Here is a 19,406-nt window from a genome sequence, read left to right as displayed (position 1 = left end):
CCCCTGTCGCTCATTCCCAGCTTCTGGCAAACAGAAGCTAGGGACACCATTCCTGCCCATCCTTGCTAATAGCCATTAATGGACCTATCATCCATGAAGTTATCTAGTTCTTTTTTGAACCCTGTTATGGTCTTGGCCTTCACAACATCCTCTGGCAAGGAGTTCCACAGGTTGACTGTGCATTGTGTGAAGAAATACTTCCTTTTATTGTTTTAAACCTGCTGCCTATTCATTTCATTTGGTGAACCCTAGTTCTTGTGTTTGAGAAGGAGTAAACAACACTTCCTTATCTACTTTCTCTACACCAGTCATGATTTTATAGACCTCAATCATATCTCCCCTTAGCCATCTCTTTTCCAAGCTGAAAAGTCCCAGTCTTATTAATCTCTCCTCATACAGAAGCTGTTCCAAACCCCTAATCATTTTTGTTGCCCTTTTCTGAACTTTTTCCAATTCCAATATATCTTTTTTGAGATGGGGCAACCACTTCTGCACACAGTATTCAAGATGTGGGCGTACCATGGATTTATATAGAAGTAACATGATACTTTCTGTCACGAGGAAAAGAACTGTCAGCCCCTTCAGGAGAGGAAGAGGTTATCTGGATGTGGACGCACTCCTGCAAGATGGGAATTTTGTGCAGGCACAGAAAAGTGACCCTACACTGAGCCATGCATATGACCAACTGGTCTCTGTAAATGGGGAAGTAATGGAGCCTCATCTGGTCAAGCAGTATCCACACTTCGTGCTTGAGAAAGAGCACCTGTACCGAGCTGAAAGAGATACACAAACAGGGGTAATAATGTTTTGTTAGACACAAGGAGCAGGGGAAAGGAACTCTTATTTAGAGAGAGAGAGAGAAAGAGAGAGAGACACTCTTAAACAACCTGAGTACACCCCGAGCAGAGGAAGGACTCTGTTAGGGTCAGAGAAGAAAGTAACTCAAACAATGTTCTGGTAGTGAATAAGTGGGCCCCCACCAACCGTAAGTATGTATCATTTACTATTTGCATTCCATTAGCACCAAAGTTCCAATCAGAACCAGCGTCCCATAATAGATGCTGGACAAACAGACACACAGACTAAGATTGATGTTACTAATTTTTTAGTGACAGATGTGTCAAAGAACATTTCAAATGGTTCTATTAGTATTTCATCTAAAGAAACAACTTTATCAATTGAGCAGAAACCTTCACTATGCAAAAATGTTCCAAAACTTTATCACCAAACTTAGAAAAATTAGATTAAAACAGTTAAAACAAAAAACAAAACAAAACAAAACTTACCCCTTTCCACATCCTTCAGGCCCAACAAGAAGAAATGGCTGCTTATTGTCAAAGTCTAGCCATGGTCTGAAGTAATCTAAACCTCTCTGCATGTTTGGGGTTTGAATGACAGGAAGTGTTCGGGGATTACTAAAGTCATCAGCAGTCAAATGTATAGGTTTTTTCAGTTGATATGACATTAAATGTCCAGTGTCAGCATCATAATATGTGTCCAGTGGCTTCCTGGGATCTGGCGGAGATTCTCGTGCCCAATTAAAAATCTTTACAAAAATTTTAAAAGAACAACAATTAAGCTGTTAAAAATCTGCATTCCTAATAACAACACAATAACTATAATTATAAGTACATCCAAAAAATTATGCTAAAAGAATAGTAAATTTGCAAAGTCAAGCGCTCAAAAATTAGGAAATGCAAAAATTAAGGTTGCCTATGCAACCTTAATTCAATCCCATTGTGCGTATACATTGGTAGTTAGTGAATGGGTAGTTATCCAATATTTATTTTTCATTTGATGCATGGCGCCAGACCTCATGGAATAAATTTCCTCATTCATTTCCTTGAGACACTGAGGGCCTGACTTTACAAAGTACTTAGTAGGTTCAAAATACAGCTCCTACTGACTTCAGTTGCAGTCATAAGCACTCATGTAGCACTTATGAGCACACAAATGTAGCCACAGGCTTCTCACACTGAGTAGAGAGAAAATGAAGCACACACAATTAGTAGTCAACTGAAAACAAAACTTAAAAGTTAAGAAATTCCAGAATTAAGGCTGCCTAAAGAGGTAACTGTTTCTTTCTTTTAAAGTAACTTTTTTCTTTTTCCTATTTTGTGATCTGGTAGGAACGCCTACCGCTCACAGTCATCATTTTTGTCCCTAATACTTTTAAGATATGAATGAAACTGTCTCTCTGTGTGTGAGGATTTACTTAGAATTTATACAATCTTAAATCACTTCATGTTATCCTGGGCTAAAAAAATGTGGCTGCACAAACTATACTGTCCTAACAAGGGAAATTATGGGCTGTTAAGGGAAAGTCCTACTTAGTACCACAGCCTTGGGCTGCAGCATGCCCAGTACACACAGAATCTTCAGCAAATACATCTGCCAAATTCCAACAAGTCTCTCTCTATTGAACATGTGAAAACCGAGATATTTTGGAGGCTTATAGTTTGGCCAAATTTGGGCAAATTTTCATGGGGATGACAAAAGGCACATCCCTGTCATCAGGGTGATGCCCCCTGCCAAATTTCAAGTCATGGAAGTAGTAAGTTTAGCGGTATTAGGCCTTAATGAAACAATTGTAAGAATGTTTTTAACATGGAAAAAGACACATAATCTCATCCTCAGAAATGACTAAATTGCTTTAGCTGAAACTTTCCCAGAAGAAATCAGCCTTAGACAAACATCCAATACTGAAAATTTCAGGTGATGTTTGTCAAAGATAAAAGCAACTGAGTTCTGTAATAGAAAATGTTAGGCAACTTTAAGGATAGGTGATAGAACCAGCTCCACCTATAATAAAATGGAATATGTTTGTGATCAAAGAAATGGACATTTAAGGAGGGATGGGACTAAGAATGTTTTGAAGTATGTACATATGGATAAACACTTTTGGGAGGCAACAGTATACCCACTTATTTTTTTAAAAGAAATGATGATAATTTCCACATGTTGAAGGGCTGGGAGGAATGAAGTATTTAATCAGCGGTTTGATATCCCATGGACCCAGTTTGCCACAAGTGATGTTGTGGCAGGTGCTTCTGTAATGCTCCTGACTAAAAACCTTCCTCATCTTCCAAAAAATACAAATGCATAATTTGTAACAAAACTATATGATATCATCAGAATTAATTTAGGGCCCAATTTTGTAAACACTTATACATATGAGAAACTTTACTAATATGAGTAGTCTAATTAACATCAATGGGACAACTCATGTGCATCCATGGCTAAATTTCAGAACCTGTGCTCCTTATTCATCCTCCTTGACCTCTCAGTGGCATTCAACATCCTTGATCACTCCCCAGTTCTTGAAATCCTATAACCCTTTGTCTTTTGTGATCTCATCCTCTCAAAGTTCTCGTCCTACCTCAGTGATGGCACCTTCAAAGTCTCATTGGATGGATTCTCCTCCTTCTCCCCATTTCCATGGGCTTCCCACAGGGCTCCATCCTTTGTCCCCTTCTCTCTTTGCACCTTATCTATAAGTTATCTTGACCACTCTCATGGATTTGACTACCATCTGTCTACCAATGACATACAAATCTGCCTCTCTATGGCTGATCTATTTCCCTCCATCCAATCTCAAATTAGCTTATAAACTCACTAAGGCAGGGACTAACTCTTATTGTACTTTTATACTCTTAAACCATAGCAAAATCAAAATTTCTGTTTTATTCATCTAGTAGTTTGAGATAAGATAGAAAAAAAAGTATTACCTCTTTTGTAAATTCTAGTCGTGATTTCATGTTGAGATTTCCACCAAGACCCCGCATTAAGCTAATAATAAATTGTCCACGATCAGTGCACCCACGGAGATGAGACAACCCATTCATCACAGTGCCAACTAGACTTGTTTCTACCACATAGTCATTCTGTAAATTTGAATTTATAATAGTGTATAAGAATTTATAATAATAATATAACTTTAAACAAATTTCTAGCAGTAAAATAAATGAGTTATGGTGCAAGTAAATATGTCAGTTTCATTGCTATTAGGAGCCACTTTTAGACTTTTAAAATTGGTAGAAAATTTGATCCATTCAGGTCTAGAAGAGGTGATCCATTTGCAATCACATACTTTTAAAATATTTACTTCTGACTCTTATACCAAACCAACTTACTATTTATGTTCAGTCATCCTTCTGTTATAGATGTTATTAGCCTACTGAATGCAAAGAAATGTGCACAATTGTGCAATGGAGATATGTGTCCAGAAGGGACCCTCCATGTGTGAATCTCACTCTCCCCCACAGAAAGGGGTGGAGAAACAACCTTTTCCTAGATCCCACACAAGTGTAGAAATCTGCATGGAGGAAAGAGACAGCTATGGGAGAAACACATCTTAATCCCCATCAGGCTATGTAGATTCTCCAAGGAAATACAGCAAGATTGCCTCTCAGCACTGGGGATCCCTCTTTAAAGGAAGTTCCATGGAACAGAGGCCAGCAGCACAAGGCCTGCATGGCTCCATTGTGAGGGGTATGAAGCCAGGAAGGGATGCTGGAGCCATAGGAAGCACAAAGCAAGCACAGAAACACCATAAAGTGGTCTATATGCATGGTCATAGACTCCCATCTGGGATCCATGGGTTTTCAGGACATCCTGCCCACTTCCCTTTCCTGAAGATAGCACAAGTGAAGGGAAATCTCTGTAAGGAACAGCTTGCAGAGGTTCCCGCCTATGTAGAATTATTTAATGACTTATAACATTGTTGCTAAATTTTCCTCAAGCCTAGCAAAGCACATGCCTTCCTGTTAAGGATTTTGGGCAGAAATTTCAAATTTTATGAGCCTAAACTTAGATACCTAAATCCATGATTAGTCAATGAGAGCTCTGGGAACTGAAAAATCAGACCTTTTATTTAGATGCCTAATTTTAGAGACCACATTTAAAAATTCTGGCTGATGTCTACACCAAGTTCATAGGTTTGAACGCATTAAAAAATTCTGGCTGATGTCTACACCAAGTTCATAAATTTGAATAAAAGCCAGAAAGGTATTAAAACTTTGTGAGTTACTCACCTGTTTTAGAACCCAGTTTAACGCCTTTTCAAAATAGTCCCCAATCCAATTTTCAAGGTTATGTCTGCATTCTTCAGGCTGGTTTCTTAGCCAAGATTTTATCAAAGAATTAAGATCTGTATCTTCATCACTAGAACAAGACATACTTCAGATTAAAAAAAAACAAAATAGTCATGTATCCATGCAGATGGATGCTGTATGATCTAAAGGCTCAAGCAGGATGACTGAGTCAAGAGGCCTGGGTTGTGTTCTCAGCTCTCCCAAAGATCCACTGTATGACTTTAGGAAAGTCATTTAGCCTCTCTATATTTAAATTTGCCTTTCAGTAAAAAAAGGGTAAAAAAATTTATGCTCTTGAATAAAAAGCATTAAGATATGCAGAAAAAGGATGTAAACTAGAAATAGAGTATCTTGAATATTACTGTCAAATTTCAAAATAAGGCTCTAATACTATGAGAAACTGATTGAGTAGCCTGAAGATGTGTGCATTTACTTTCTGATTTCCGTAATTACAAGAAAAGGACAATAGTTTAATTTTGATTCAGTGCAATTTTCTTACATTTTTTCTAATAAATTGTGTTTTCTTTAAAATATTTGGGGGTCTTATGGTGTTTAGGGGCAATTTAAAGCAACCCATTATCTAAGTCAGGGAAAACAAACTTCTGACCTTTGGTGAGAGAAAGAAAGGGGAAAGAGATATGACATGGGGTACTTGGTGAAAGGTGTAGGGCAAAAAACTGCCCTTCCCTAAGAGGCTTTACTGACCATAGTCAGTAAAGTGCAAAGAGAATGACTGGAGACATTTAGGAGTCTCAAATACAGTGGTAGCTTACAAGGTAACAGATGAAAAACTTGATTTCAGAGATAAATAGGCAAACACAGGTAACATCTATACAGACAACTCCACCTACTCAGAGTAAGTGAACATTTTCAGAAGTTAGCATTACAATGAAATCACCAGTTTTATAATAAAAAATAAAATAAAATAAAATAAAATGTCATTCATTAAAAAAAACAATGAGGAGTCCTTGTGGCACCTTAGAGCCTAACAAATTTATTTGGGCCTAAGCTTTCATGGGCTATAACCCAATTCATCAGATGCATGGAGTGAAAAAAAGTAGGCAGGTATAAATATACAGCACATGAAAAGATGGGAGTTGCCTTACCAATTGGGGGGGTCAGTGCTAAAGCCAACCCCTAAAATACATATAATTTGTTAGTCTCTAAGGTGCCACAAGGACGCCTCGTTGTTTTTGCTGATACAGATTAACACGGCTACCCCTCTGAAACCATTCATAAAAATTAATTTAAAAAAGGAAATTACAGACTTGTCAGTCTAACTTTTACACCTGGAAAGATATACTGGAACAAATTATTAAACAATCAATTTGTGAGCACCATGAGGATTATATGGTTACAAGGAATACCCAGTATGGATTTGTCAAGAACAAATCATGCCAAATCAACCTCATTTCCTTCTTTGACTGGGTTCCTGGCCTAGTGAATAAGGGGAGAAGCGGTAGACATGATATATCTTGATCTTATTAAGGCTTCAGATACAGTCCCACATGACATTCTCATAAACAAATAGGGAAATGTGATCTAGATGAAATTACTATAATGTGGGTGCACAACTGGTTGTAAGACCACACTCAAAAAGTAATTTTCAATGGCTCACTGTCAAACTGGGAGAGTGTATCTAGTGGGGTCCCGCAGGGATCAGTCCTAGGTTCGATACTATTCAATATTTTCATTAATGATAATGGTGTGAAGAGTATGCTTATAAAATTTGAAAATGACATCAGGCTGGGAAGGCTTGCAAGCACTTTGGAGGACAGGATTAGTCCTTTGACTGAAATCAGCAAGATGAAATTCAATAAACATAAGCATAAAGGACTACATTCAAGAAACAAGAATCAAATGCATAATTACAAAATGGGAAATAACTGGCTAGGTGGTGGTACTGCTGAAAAGAATCTTGGGGGTATAATGGAATGGATCACAAAATGAATATGAATCAACAATGTGATGCAGCTGCAAAAAAGGCTAACGTTATTCAGTGGTGTATTAACAGGACTGTTGTATGTAAGACAGGAGAGGTAACTGTCACCCTCTACTTAGCACTGGTGAGGCTGCAGCTGGAGTACTGTGTCTAATTCTGGATGCCACGCTTTAGGAAAGTTGTGGACAAATTGGAGAGAGTCCAGAAGAGAGCAGCAAAAATGATAAAAAGGTTTTAAAACCTGACATATGAGGAAAGGTTAAAAAAAACTTGGCACATTTAGTCTTGAAAAAAGAAGACTGAGGGAGGATCTGACAGTCTTTAAATATGTTAAGGGATGTTATAGTGAGAATGGGGATCAACTGTTTTCCATGTCCACTGGAGTTAGGAAATGAAGTAATAGGCTTAATCTATCGTGCAGGAGATTTAGGTTAGATATTAGGAAACACTTATCTGTAAGGGTAATTATGCTCTGGAATAGGCTTCAAGGGAGGTTACTGAATCCCCATCAATGGAGGTTTTTAAGAACAAGTTAGACAAACACCTGTCAAGGACAGTCTAAGTCTATTTGGTCCTGTCTCAGCACAGGGCGTTGGACCCGATGACCTCTTGAGGTCCCTTCCAGCCCCACATTTCTATGATAATATCAATAAATAAATGAATAAGCACAAAAAGGTGCAAAGCTAGAAGGAAAACAAGACAATTTAGAAGAAGTTTAAGCATGTTGCTGAAACTCTATAAAGAGACTATATATATATACACACACACACACATATATATATATATAAATAAAAGTCATATACTAACCTATCACTGCCAAACACAGCTGACACAATAGGGTTTTAAAAAGCTAATAACTATTCATGGTGATAAATAAATTATGTAAATTTCAAATGCCCTCGTGTCTCACCTCAAGAAGATCATTCCCATTCGTGAAATTGTGGCAGGAGAGGCACAACTCAGATTATGCGTTTCAAATACAAAGTTTACATTTGGGCCAAACTGAATTCTTTCTCCACTGGGCATAGTGAGTAATCGATTGTCATCCAGAACAGAATTCAAAGACTCAATCCACTCAGGGTCGATGTCACCATCGCAGATTATCCATGAGTTAACATCTACTTACAAATAAAAATACAAAACAACAAATCCACTGGAAAAACTTAAAGAATATGAAGGCTTGCTAAATTTCTAACCATTTTTCATTCTCTATGACAATTATAATTTATTAGTTTTAAACGCTTCATATATAACCTTTTTAAATATTCCCTACATTCTTCACCTTCTGATGCATATTTGCAAGCCATTTATTTCATATTACACTAACTTGGAAACTACAAACTGAGGTTCTTGACAATGGTATTGCCATAAGCCTTTTTGACCTTACACTGGCCACTTTCAACAATTTTAAATTAGCATATTGTCAAAATATGAACAAACAAAAGAAAGTTTATTTCAGTATGTTGAGCACAACACAGACTTCTGGATAGACATACCTTGCGGTTCTCGTACCACTTGTCGAGCACTGCTTGTAAGCACACCATCAGACCACTCCCTGGTATCCATGTCAATGTGACCTAGTAACTGATGTCGAGGCATAGCTTTGGGATTCATGGTATACTGTTTCACCACTTTGCCAGTTTTACCAAGCGCTGTCCTTAACATCTGCCAAAGTGTTGATTTACCTGCACCACTCGGACCTACAATTACCACACCCATTCTCTGACGTAGCTGTTCATACAATTCCAAAGTTTTCTTGATCTGTATAAAAAAGAAATAGTGGTTACAGGAGGTTAACAGCATTAAATCAAACCTGTTCTCTAACCCCAATTTCACACATTCCTGTTTGGTTTTGTATACTCTCATTCTCTTCCCTTAATTTAAATTTATTTTAGGAACTTGTAGGTGCAGAAGCAAAGAGTAGAAAAATCTCTGTATTCAAGCAAATCAAGGGCTCACATTATAAACACTGAAAGGTTGAAAGTAACTAAAGCAAAATGAATAGATTAGCAACACAAGCCTCACCGACACTCTTAATTCAGAACATCTAAACTTGGTCTATTGCTTATATTTCATATTTACCTGGGTGTTTATAATTTCCAAATTGGCTTCCTCAAAGACTTGTTGTAAAGCAGTGGTTAATTCAGCATATTCTACATCCTTAAAATCAATGCCAGGGAAGACATCTTTAACCAATGCATCAAACCGTGCACAGTCTGCAAATGTAAGCTTTGACATGGTATTGAGGCGCAAAGCTTGGACCACAATATGGCTTTCATTAACTGCAAAAGAAAGTTCAGTTTACGTTTATTTCCACAGCTGGGATATTACCACCTGACATCATAGTGGCAACATGCCAGGTTGTTTTTTGGCTTCACAAAGGATTATGATTTTAGGTGGGAAATTAGCATTAGTAACATGGTTACAAAGGGACAGACTCTAAGTGTACCCATCTCAACTTTTGTATATAACTGGGTTCTTGAAAATGATAATGCATGTCAGACTTGAGTATATACTATGGGAATTTCTAGATGTCCTAATATGCAGGGAGTCTCTATCCTGACTGGATAGTAGTCAGCTAAGAAGGAACTTTGAAGGGGATATACCCTAAAATATGTTGTCGGTGTGTTTTCAACTGACAGATGAATTCCTGAAGTTGATAATAAGTTGTTTGTTTGCTATTTGCTTTTTATATCTAATGGGAAAACAAGGGTTGTCTCTGATAATCCCAGGAACAGTCAGAGCAGATCGGTCATTTCTTAAAGCATCAAAGAAGGAATATTCATGTCCCAAACATTTAAACTCCTCATCCACGCTAAACCTCTGCTCCCAACTCTCCCAAAGAGAGAAAATCACCACCCACTCAAACACACTTGTTTAAAATACACAACATTCCCATCCCATAAAATTCCATCCTGTATTTGTGCTCTGGTTAGCAATATTCAGCCAGAATCAGATATGGTAGCCCAAGAGTAATTAAGACTTCATTTGCAAGAGCTCTCTCTTCAATTTTTCAACTCCGCAAATTATGTGCACTGAGTTTCTGTGGGTTATTTAGTTATTTATTTTTATTTGGGAAAGCTTTGATTAGAAAGGGCTTTCACAGAGGATTATCCTTTTGAATAGTCTAGCTTCCTACAGTTCCAGGGTATATCACCTGGTACTTGAATGAACAAGAAGGCTGTAGATATTTATTTCAATATAACATCTTGATTGATCAAAAGCGAACCAACCCAAGCTTACTTTTTTCCTTCATTCCATTTTTCTTCAGGTGACGAAGGAGATTGCCACATCCTCTCAGAGCAGTCTTCAGTGCTCTTAAGCCCCAATCATAGTGTTGCTGGGGTGTCAAAAGCTCCCTATGTTTTTAAAATATTAATATTGTAATAGGTTGTAACAGCTGCAACTCCAGTACTTGTAGCTGATCATTGAGGAATTGACATTATATATTTTTCTGAAAATCAGAGCCATTAGAAAATAATATAATGTCCAGATGCAGTACCATTTTTCTTGAACTTCAGAGATAGAGACACATGAAGTTGCATGTTTCCAAACTTTTAGAGAAGCAGTTTCTTCAAAAGCTAGATAATAATAATATTTTTTTAAAAAATAGGACCTCTAATAGTTCCCTCTCTTGGTTTTTGCGATATGCACACAAATGAAAAAGTGCAACTGTGGTTATTTGGATGTCAGCTACTCCCCCAAAAATCACAAGTGCATGATTTGTATGGAGGCACTGCACACTCAGGAAAATAACCATGTGTTCCCATTCAGACAAACAAATGGGAAGACGAAGAAGAAAAAAGCAAAGCAAAGTGTGTGTGTGTGGCAGAGACAAATTAATAAAAGTATCATATATGAACTTGAAAAATATTTATTTTAATACTTTTATTACCTATTAAAGAGAAAATTGCATTTATATTCAAGATGCCAAAAGAAAGGAAGGAAACAGTCCGGGTCTTAAGAAAGCAGTATTTTCCCATCTTGGGATTATAACTGGAGTTCCTGTATTCTTACATTACTTACATACAAAGCAGTGAATCTCAATAAAATTCAACCTATGTTTTGTTCTTACAGATTTACATATTACTAATTTTGGAGAACTGTGTTTGGTAGCATTCAAGTACAAGATATTCTTGTTCAATGTAAAACACCTTAAGGAGACTATAGGCATGAGACAGCAGCTCTATGTTGCTTATGGTATATAGCTTTATGAGGGTGATTTCTGGAGTGTCCATTTCATAAAAATCACAGTAAACATATAGGAACAATGTTTAAAAGATTTCTATAGCAATCTTGTCAAGGTTTGGTATTGAATGGACTGAAATGGAAGGAAGGTACAGTGACATAACATGAGGGGGAAGTACTACACATCACAAAAGACAAAAGATATATATGGACAGAAATATGATTAATGGAACAGAATGTGCTTACCTGGCTAGATTAAAAATAGCCACCAACTTTCTGCCAAGTGTTTTAGCATCTTTAAAACCTTCTGAATATAGAATAACTTCCGCTATGAGTTCATTGTCTGGACGAGTCATAGCAACTGGCCTAAAAAGCTGTTTGAGGTTATCAGGCAGTTTTTGTCTTCCTCCGTAACCTTTTCCAGCAGGATTCATAGTGATGAAAATTCCAGAATTGTGATCCATTTCAACCTGGCATTAAAATCAATATATTATCATCAAGATAATATTTTCATCTCTATGTCCTTAGGTATGAAATAACTCATGTACTTAGAACACTATAAAATAACACTGTGTGCTGTGGTGGTATCGCCATGTCAGTCCCAGGATAGTAGAGAGATACGGTGGGTGAGGTTATATCTTTTATTGGACCAACTTCTGTTGGTTGAGAGAGACAAGCTTTCAAGAGCTCTTCCTCAGGTCTGGGAAAGTTACTCAGGGTTTGTCTACACTACCGCACGGGGTCGATCTACGATATGCAACTTCAGGTACGTGAATAGTTACCTAAAGTCGATGTACTTAGATCTACTTACCGTGGTGTCTTCACTGCGGTAAGTCGACAGCTCATACTCTCTCGTCAACTCCGCTTACACTTCTCATTCTGGTGGAGAACCAGAGTCAACGGGAGAGCACTCAGCGGTTGATTTATCGTGTCTAGATGTGATGAATCGACCCCCCACTCAATCGATCGCTACCCGCCGATCCAGCAGGTAGTGTAGACAAGCCCTCAGAGTGTCACAGCTAAATACATGATCAAACAGATGGATTATGTGCTAAGGGGTCATTCAAGGTGAAATGGCCTGTTAACATCCCAGTAGTCTTTGGACAAAAAGGAGGGTTAGTGGGTTACAAACTGTTGTAATAAGCCATGAATCCAGTGTCTTTATTAAGATCATGATTTTTAGTGTCTAGCAAAGCTATGAATCGAAGCTCCCAGACTCATCTTTTAATGGTGATGTGCAGGTTTCTTTTGAGAATGAGGACTGATAGGTCAGATACAGAGTGATCGCTTTGTGAAAGAGTGCTTACCCACAAGTGATATGGTGTTTTGTCTTTTTATCATTTTCCTGTGTGAGTTCATCTGAGAGCATAGTGATTGTCTGGTTCCACCAAGAGTTGTTGTTGGGGCATTTAGTGCACTGGATGAGGCATGTGTAGGACCCATAGATCTTGAAAGTTGTGTTGTGGGGGTTGTTGATCATTGTAGAAGTGGAGATATCTCTGCAGGTTTTGCTTCTGTTATTCTGGTAGGGTCTGGTGCCACTTTGAGTTGGTGTGTCCTGGTCTGTGAGGAGCTTGATTCTGATGATGAGGTAGGAGAGGCTAGGAGGTTGTTTGAAGGCCAGAAGAGGGGATTCAGGAAAGATTTCTTTCAGGATGGGGTTCCCATCGAGTCTTGGTTGTAGTTGTTTGTTTGTGTGTGGTATATAAACAACTACAAGCCAGACTTCATAAAGCATTCACTCTATATCTGACTTGTCAGTCTTAATTCTCAAAATAAAACCCTGCATAAAAGGTTTCAAGAAAGAAAACTTTCAAAAGACAAGCCTGGGAGCTTAAATTCATAACTTTGCTACACACTAAAAATCATGGTCTTAATAAAGACACTGCATTCATGGCTTATTACAATAATTTATCCTATGATTACAGGGGTGTTAATGGGCATTTCACCTTGAATGATCCCTTAGAACAGTGGTTCTCCATCTTTTTGGGCTCAGGACCCATTTGTAAATTCTTATGGCCTGTTATTACCCAATAAATAGTCTGGTGGTGGAGGCCCTGGGGCAGAGACAAAACTAGGCATTTTAGTGCCTGGGGCAATCAAACATATTTGCGTCCCCAACTAGAGGTGATACGTGGCGGGGGGGAAATCACGTGGGGTCACATGCCCCCCCCCAGGTTTCTTGGGTGCGCTTCCAAACCCAAACAGGCTGGGTGACCCGCTAAGATGAGTCAGAGGGTGGAGGTGGAGCTCCCTCTCTGAGCGCTGCAATGCCGGGCTGGCCTCACCAAGCCCTGCCGCTTGGGGCTGACCCGAGCCACCCCCTACGGGTTTGCACCCTGGGTGACTGACCCACTCTGGTTACGGCCCTGCCTTGGGTGATTATGGTTGGATCCTGCCCACACTCAGCCAACAGCGGCAGCTCCTGCAGCTCCTGTGCTGTGGAGCTGACTGGGCTTGGCTCTCCACTCCAGGCACTGCAACCTCTGGGGTTGCAGCGCTGCTCAAGTTTGGTCCCATCCCTTGGCTGGACCAAATTTGTGTGAGTGGAGTTGTGACCCGGCTCATGCGATTGCAATGCCATTCACACAAATTTGGCCTACCTGGACTTCCATCAACATGAGGGCTGGGCCAAACCTGAGTGGTGTTGGGACCCCAGAGGTTGCAGCGCTTGGAGCAGGGAGGCGAGCCCACCTAGCCCTGTCAGACAGGAGCCATAGGAGCTGCCACACAACCCTTTGAAACATTCAGACAACCCAATTTTGGGTCCAGACACACAGGCTGAGAAACCCTGGCTTAGAATATGTGTTAACTACTTATGCTAACCTATCTGTTCAATGTTGTATTTAGCTGTGACATTCTAAGTATCTTTCCCAGACCTGAAGAAGAGCTCTGTGTAGCTCAAAAGCTTGTCTCACTCACCGACAGAAGTTGGTCCAATAAAAGATATTACCCTTCTTGTCTCTCTATAAAATAATATTAGAAATTTTGGGCAAAGATCTTCTTTATGTATGTGGGATTTATATACTGGACCTAAAACTGGTATACTTGTTAATAATACAAGGGTTCACAGGGTTTTTAGAAGACACTTGATATTAGTAGGTTTCAGAGTAACAGCCGTGTTAGTCTGTATTCGTAAAAAGAAAAAAGAAAAGGAGTACTTGTGGCACCTTAGAGACTAACCAGTTTATTTGAGCATGAGCTTTCGTGAGCTACAGCTCACTTCATCGGATGCATAGCATATTGTGGAAACTGCAGAAGACATTATATACACACAGAGACCATGAAACAAAACTTCCTCCCACCCCACTGTCCTGCTCGTAACAGCTTATCTAAATTGATCATCAAGGAGGGCCATTTCCAGCACAAATCCAGGTTTTCTCACCCTTCCCCCCCCCGCCCACAGACACACATACAAACTCACTCTCCTGCTGGTAATAGCCCATCCCTCTTTGAAACCTCTCTTTATAATGCGCATGATAATCAAGGTGGGTCATTTCCAGCACTAATCCAGGTTTTCTCACCACCACCACCCCCCCACACACACCCCCCCCTCCAAAAACCCCACACACAAACTCACTCTCCTGCTGGCAATAGCTCATCTTACAATGACACACCCCTGGAACCCCGACCTGGGATATTCTATCTACTACCCAAGATCCATAAACCTGGAAATCCTAGGCGCCCCATCATCTCAGGCATTGGCACCCTGACAGCAGGATTGTCCGGCTATGTAGACTCACTCCTCAGGCCCTACGCTACCAGCACTCCCAGCTACCTTCGAGACACCACTAACTTCCTGAGGAAACTACAATCCATTGGTGATCTTCCTGATAACACCATCCTGGCCACTATGGATGTAGAAGCCCTCTACACCAACATTCCACACAAAGATGGACTACAAGCCATCAAGAACACTATCCCCGATAATGTCACAGCTAACCTGGTGGCTGAACTTTGTGATTTTGTCCTTACCCATAACTATTTTACATTTGGGGACAATGTATACCTTCAGATCAGCGGCACTGCTATGGGTACCCGCATGGCCCCACAGTATGCCAACATTTTTATGGCTGATTTAGAACAACGCTTCCTCAGCTCTCGTCCCCTAATGCCCCTACTTTACTTGCGCTATATTGATGACATCTTCATCATCTGGACCCATGGAAAAGAAGCCCTTGAGGAATTCCACCATGATTTCAACAATTTCCATCCCACCATCAACCTCAGCCTGGTCCAGTCCACACAAGAGATCCACTTCCTGGACACTACAGTGCTAATAAACGATGGTCACATCAACACCACCCTATACCGGAAACCTACTGACCGCTATTCCTACCTACATGCCTCCAGCTTTCACCCTGACCACACCACACGATCCATCGTCTACAGCCAAGCTCTGCGATACAACCGCATTTGCTCCAACCCCTCAGACAGAGACAAACACCTACAAGATCTCTATCAAGCATTCTTACAACTACAATACCCACCTGCGGAAGTGAAGAAACAGATTGATAGAGCCAGAAGAGTTCCCAGAAGTCACCTACTACAGGACAGGCCTAACAAAGAAAATAACAGAACGCCACTAGCCGTCACCTTCAGCCCCCAACTAAAACCCCTCCAACGCATTATTAAGGATCTACAACCTATCCTGAAGGATGACCCAACACTCTCACAAATCTTGGGAGAAAGGCCAGTCCTTGCCTACAGACAGCCCCCCAACCTGAAGCGAATACTCACCAACAACCACATACCACACAACAGAACCACTAACCCAGGAACCTATCCTTGCAACAAAGCCCGTTGCCAACTGTGCCCACATATCTATTCAGGGAACACCATCACAGGGCCTAACAACATCAGCCACACTATCAGAGGCTCGTTCACCTGCACATCCACCAATGTGATATATGCCATCATGTGCCAGCAATGCCCCTCTGCCATGTACATTGGTCAAACTGGACAGTCTCTACGTAAAAGAATAAATGGACACAAATCAGATGTTAAGAATTATAACATTCATAAACCAGTCGGAGAACACTTCAATCTCTCTGGTCACGCAATCACAGACATGAGGGTCGCTATCTTAAAGCAAAAAAACTTCAAATCCAGACTCCAGCGAGAAACTGCTGAATTGGAATTCATTTGCAAATTGGATACTATTAATTTGGGCTTGAATAGAGACTGGGAGTGGCTAAGTCATTATGCAAGGTAACCTATCTCCCCTTGTTTTTTTCCTACAAACCCCCCCCCCCCAAGACGTTCTGGTTAAACTTGGATTATTGCTGTGCACATTGTAAGATGAGCTATTGCCAGCAGGAGAGTGAGTTTGTGTGTGGGGTTTTTGGAGGGGGGTGTGTGGGGGGGGGGGGGGTGGTGGTGAGAAAACCTGGATTAGTGCTGGAAATGACCCACCTTGATTATCATGCGCATTATAAAGAGAGGTTTCAAAGAGGGATGGGCTATTACCAGCAGGAGAGTGAGTTTGTATGTGTGTTGGTGGGGGGGGGGGAAGGGTGAGAAAACCTGGATTTGTGCTGGAAATGGCCCTCCTTGATGATCAATTTAGATAAGCTGTTACGAGCAGGACAGTGGGGTGGGAGGAAGTTTTGTTTCATGGTCTCTGTGTGTATATAATGTCTTCTGCAGTTTCCACAATATGCTATGCATCCGATGAAGTGAGCTGTAGCTCACGAAAGCTCATGCTCAAATAAACTGGTTAGTCTCTAAGGTGCCACAAGTACTCCTTTTCTTTTTTCTTGATATTAGTAACAATAGCTGAACAGTTTTCAACAAGAACAAAAAAAAAATGCTGTTCTATACCTCCTTGCCAAGCAGTTCACATACAGGTCTATGCTTCTTCAAAGCATGCTGAATTGTCTGAATTTGCATGGACACTGCAGACAAAACTGCCTCCTCCAGCCTATTGAACTCATCAAAACATCCCCAGGCACCACACTTCACCAAACCAACAAAAATACGTCCCATCGACTTCACATCAATGCCCTTAAAATAAAAGAACATTGTTTATATGTTAAATACCATGAAAGAAATCAATGAAGATTTTCTTCCTAGTTCCGCTATGAGGTGTCTTATTGCCATTGCAAAGATCCTAACATTTCTGTTTGATTATAAATGAAAAACTCTGTTAAATTTCACTAAAAGTTTTTTTTTAAATTGTTCTTTAAATCCATATTGCATAGATACTCATCTCCTACAATATATAAATATGTACATTAATTCACCTCATCACAATTAAAAACTAAAACTTGTCTTCCAAGAAGTCCACCCAAAGCCTTTACTGATTCTGTTTTTCCAGTTCCAGCTGGGCCATACGGATTTCCTCCGAGGCCCATCTTCATAGCCTGAGTAAGAGTTAAGTAGCACTTATCTGTCAATGGTGTATAAACAAGTTTCGGGGAATTACCCTGTAGAAACAAAAGATATATTGCATGGATTAATACACAGAAACAAGGTCAATAAGTTAGCATTTCACTCAGTTTGGACATAACAAAGATAACACAGAATTCCAGATTACTAGCTGCCCAAGTTTGAGGACTACACTTGGGGCCATTCAATTTTTTAATTTATATTCATAAAATCTGTTAGAACTACTGCCCAAGTGTTATGCAATCCTTTATGAACCACAGATAGAGGCTCAAAAAAGGGAAACACTTGCTACATTTTCTCTCTCATAGACTTCAGCAAACATTGCCCTCATATACCCAAGAGCATAATTTGTTCCATATTGTTAAAAAAACATTTTATTCAATTTAAATATGTCTCAAAATTTCTTTCAAGTTATCATTTTGTCCGCATTTGGCATTTTATCTAGCGTTGACATAAATGAGAAAGTAAGAATCATACTATGCTCTGCACTTTAATATAAAAGCCGTATAAATCCACTCAAGAATTCAGTATCGTGGGTATTTGGATATAAGAAGCATCTCAAGATTGAAGAAACACTACTACACCATTTTTCAATATTTTCTGCAAAACAACATCGTAAAATGGCAACTGACAAAATGGAAGCCAGGTGGAAGCAATTGTGGAGGTAAAGCTGCATCCCGCAACTGAAAGCTGAGCACCACACACATTTGAAAGCCAACAAAAATAGAATTAAAAAAACCCATACCTGATATTCATAAGTGTACTGGAGCTCAGCATCTACCATTTGAATGTAACATTTTTGTTCTTTCAGATAGAATCTGAGTTGTTTTTTCCAAGCCCAGTCATCAACACTATTAATCTGGGCTTGATTTAGCTGCTTCACCACATCAATGTTATGAATAATATCAAGAATCAGTGCTTTAAGCTTGAGCTCAAGGATTCCAGAATCTGTAAATAAATACAATTATTCACAAAAACACCATAAAGAAGATTGTCCTTTAGCCACTTTCAAGTAGTTTATGTTGCTGTTTACAATCATAGAATCATAAGGTTTGACGGGACCACAAGGGTCATCTAGTCTAACCCCCTACCAAGACGTAGGATTTGTTGGGTCTAAACCATCCAAAACAGATGGCTATCCAGCCTCCTTTTGAAATAGCTAAAAAACTAAAGCAATCAACATACAAATGAGAGGTTGATATAGTTACTAGATAAAAGCTTAACAGCCAATACACTTTAATCTAGAATTCAGCAGTGACCAGATGCACAAGGATAAGGATTGATGGACAGTACACATTATAATCTGCACATCATATTGGTATTTTATAGGCTTGTAATGTTATATTTAAGTCAAGAAATAACTCCAAAATCCAATCAAACATCATAGTCTAAGGGGAAAAAAAAACACCTGGATTTATAGAGAATGTGTAGACATGGTACCATGTCTATCCAATAATATCTGGCCAGTTCCAGTGAAACATAACGTCAGAGATCAGTAGATGAAGACAATGATACAGAACCAGATTTTGTATTGACAAATTATTAGTAAATATATTAAATAACAAAAACATCAAGATAAAGGAAATGGATAAAAATTGAAAAGGAAACAGATTCAAACTACCTAATAATGTTAAATATAGAATGAACACCTGGAAAAGAAAGGACATTCACTGTGAAAATATTAAATATCCCAAACCTGGCCAATACTGGTAGGTCACTCAATATCATTTCTAGCTCAGAGGAATGGATTGCTTAGCATCTTAAATTTATTTTAAGGAATTATACACTTACGA

The 19,406-nt window shown here is 39.3% G+C and overlaps 1 protein-coding gene across 1 annotated transcript in view; it reads right to left on the bottom strand.

The window, feature by feature from the left end:
• Positions 1 to 19,406, bottom strand: part of DYNC2H1 (dynein cytoplasmic 2 heavy chain 1) — a 389,779-nt gene that overhangs the window by 321,273 nt on the left and 49,100 nt on the right. The window contains exons 32-42 of the mRNA XM_074957219.1: positions 18,359 to 18,561; positions 17,469 to 17,651; positions 17,047 to 17,229; positions 11,470 to 11,693; positions 10,279 to 10,394; positions 9,118 to 9,317; positions 8,532 to 8,796; positions 7,946 to 8,153; positions 5,034 to 5,163; positions 3,729 to 3,884; positions 1,287 to 1,546 (exon numbers count right to left, since the gene is read on the bottom strand). Coding sequence (XP_074813320.1) covers positions 1,287 to 1,546; positions 3,729 to 3,884; positions 5,034 to 5,163; positions 7,946 to 8,153; positions 8,532 to 8,796; positions 9,118 to 9,317; positions 10,279 to 10,394; positions 11,470 to 11,693; positions 17,047 to 17,229; positions 17,469 to 17,651; positions 18,359 to 18,561 — 2,128 coding nt within the window. The remainder of the gene's footprint in view (positions 1 to 1,286; positions 1,547 to 3,728; positions 3,885 to 5,033; positions 5,164 to 7,945; positions 8,154 to 8,531; positions 8,797 to 9,117; positions 9,318 to 10,278; positions 10,395 to 11,469; positions 11,694 to 17,046; positions 17,230 to 17,468; positions 17,652 to 18,358; positions 18,562 to 19,406) is intronic.

This window comes from Natator depressus, chromosome 1, assembly GCF_965152275.1.
Source record: "Natator depressus isolate rNatDep1 chromosome 1, rNatDep2.hap1, whole genome shotgun sequence".
In the NCBI taxonomy this organism is placed as follows: domain Eukaryota; kingdom Metazoa; phylum Chordata; order Testudines; family Cheloniidae; genus Natator; species Natator depressus.
Note: the sequence above shows the minus strand (reverse complement) of the source record. Positions and strands in the feature narration are given on the sequence as shown.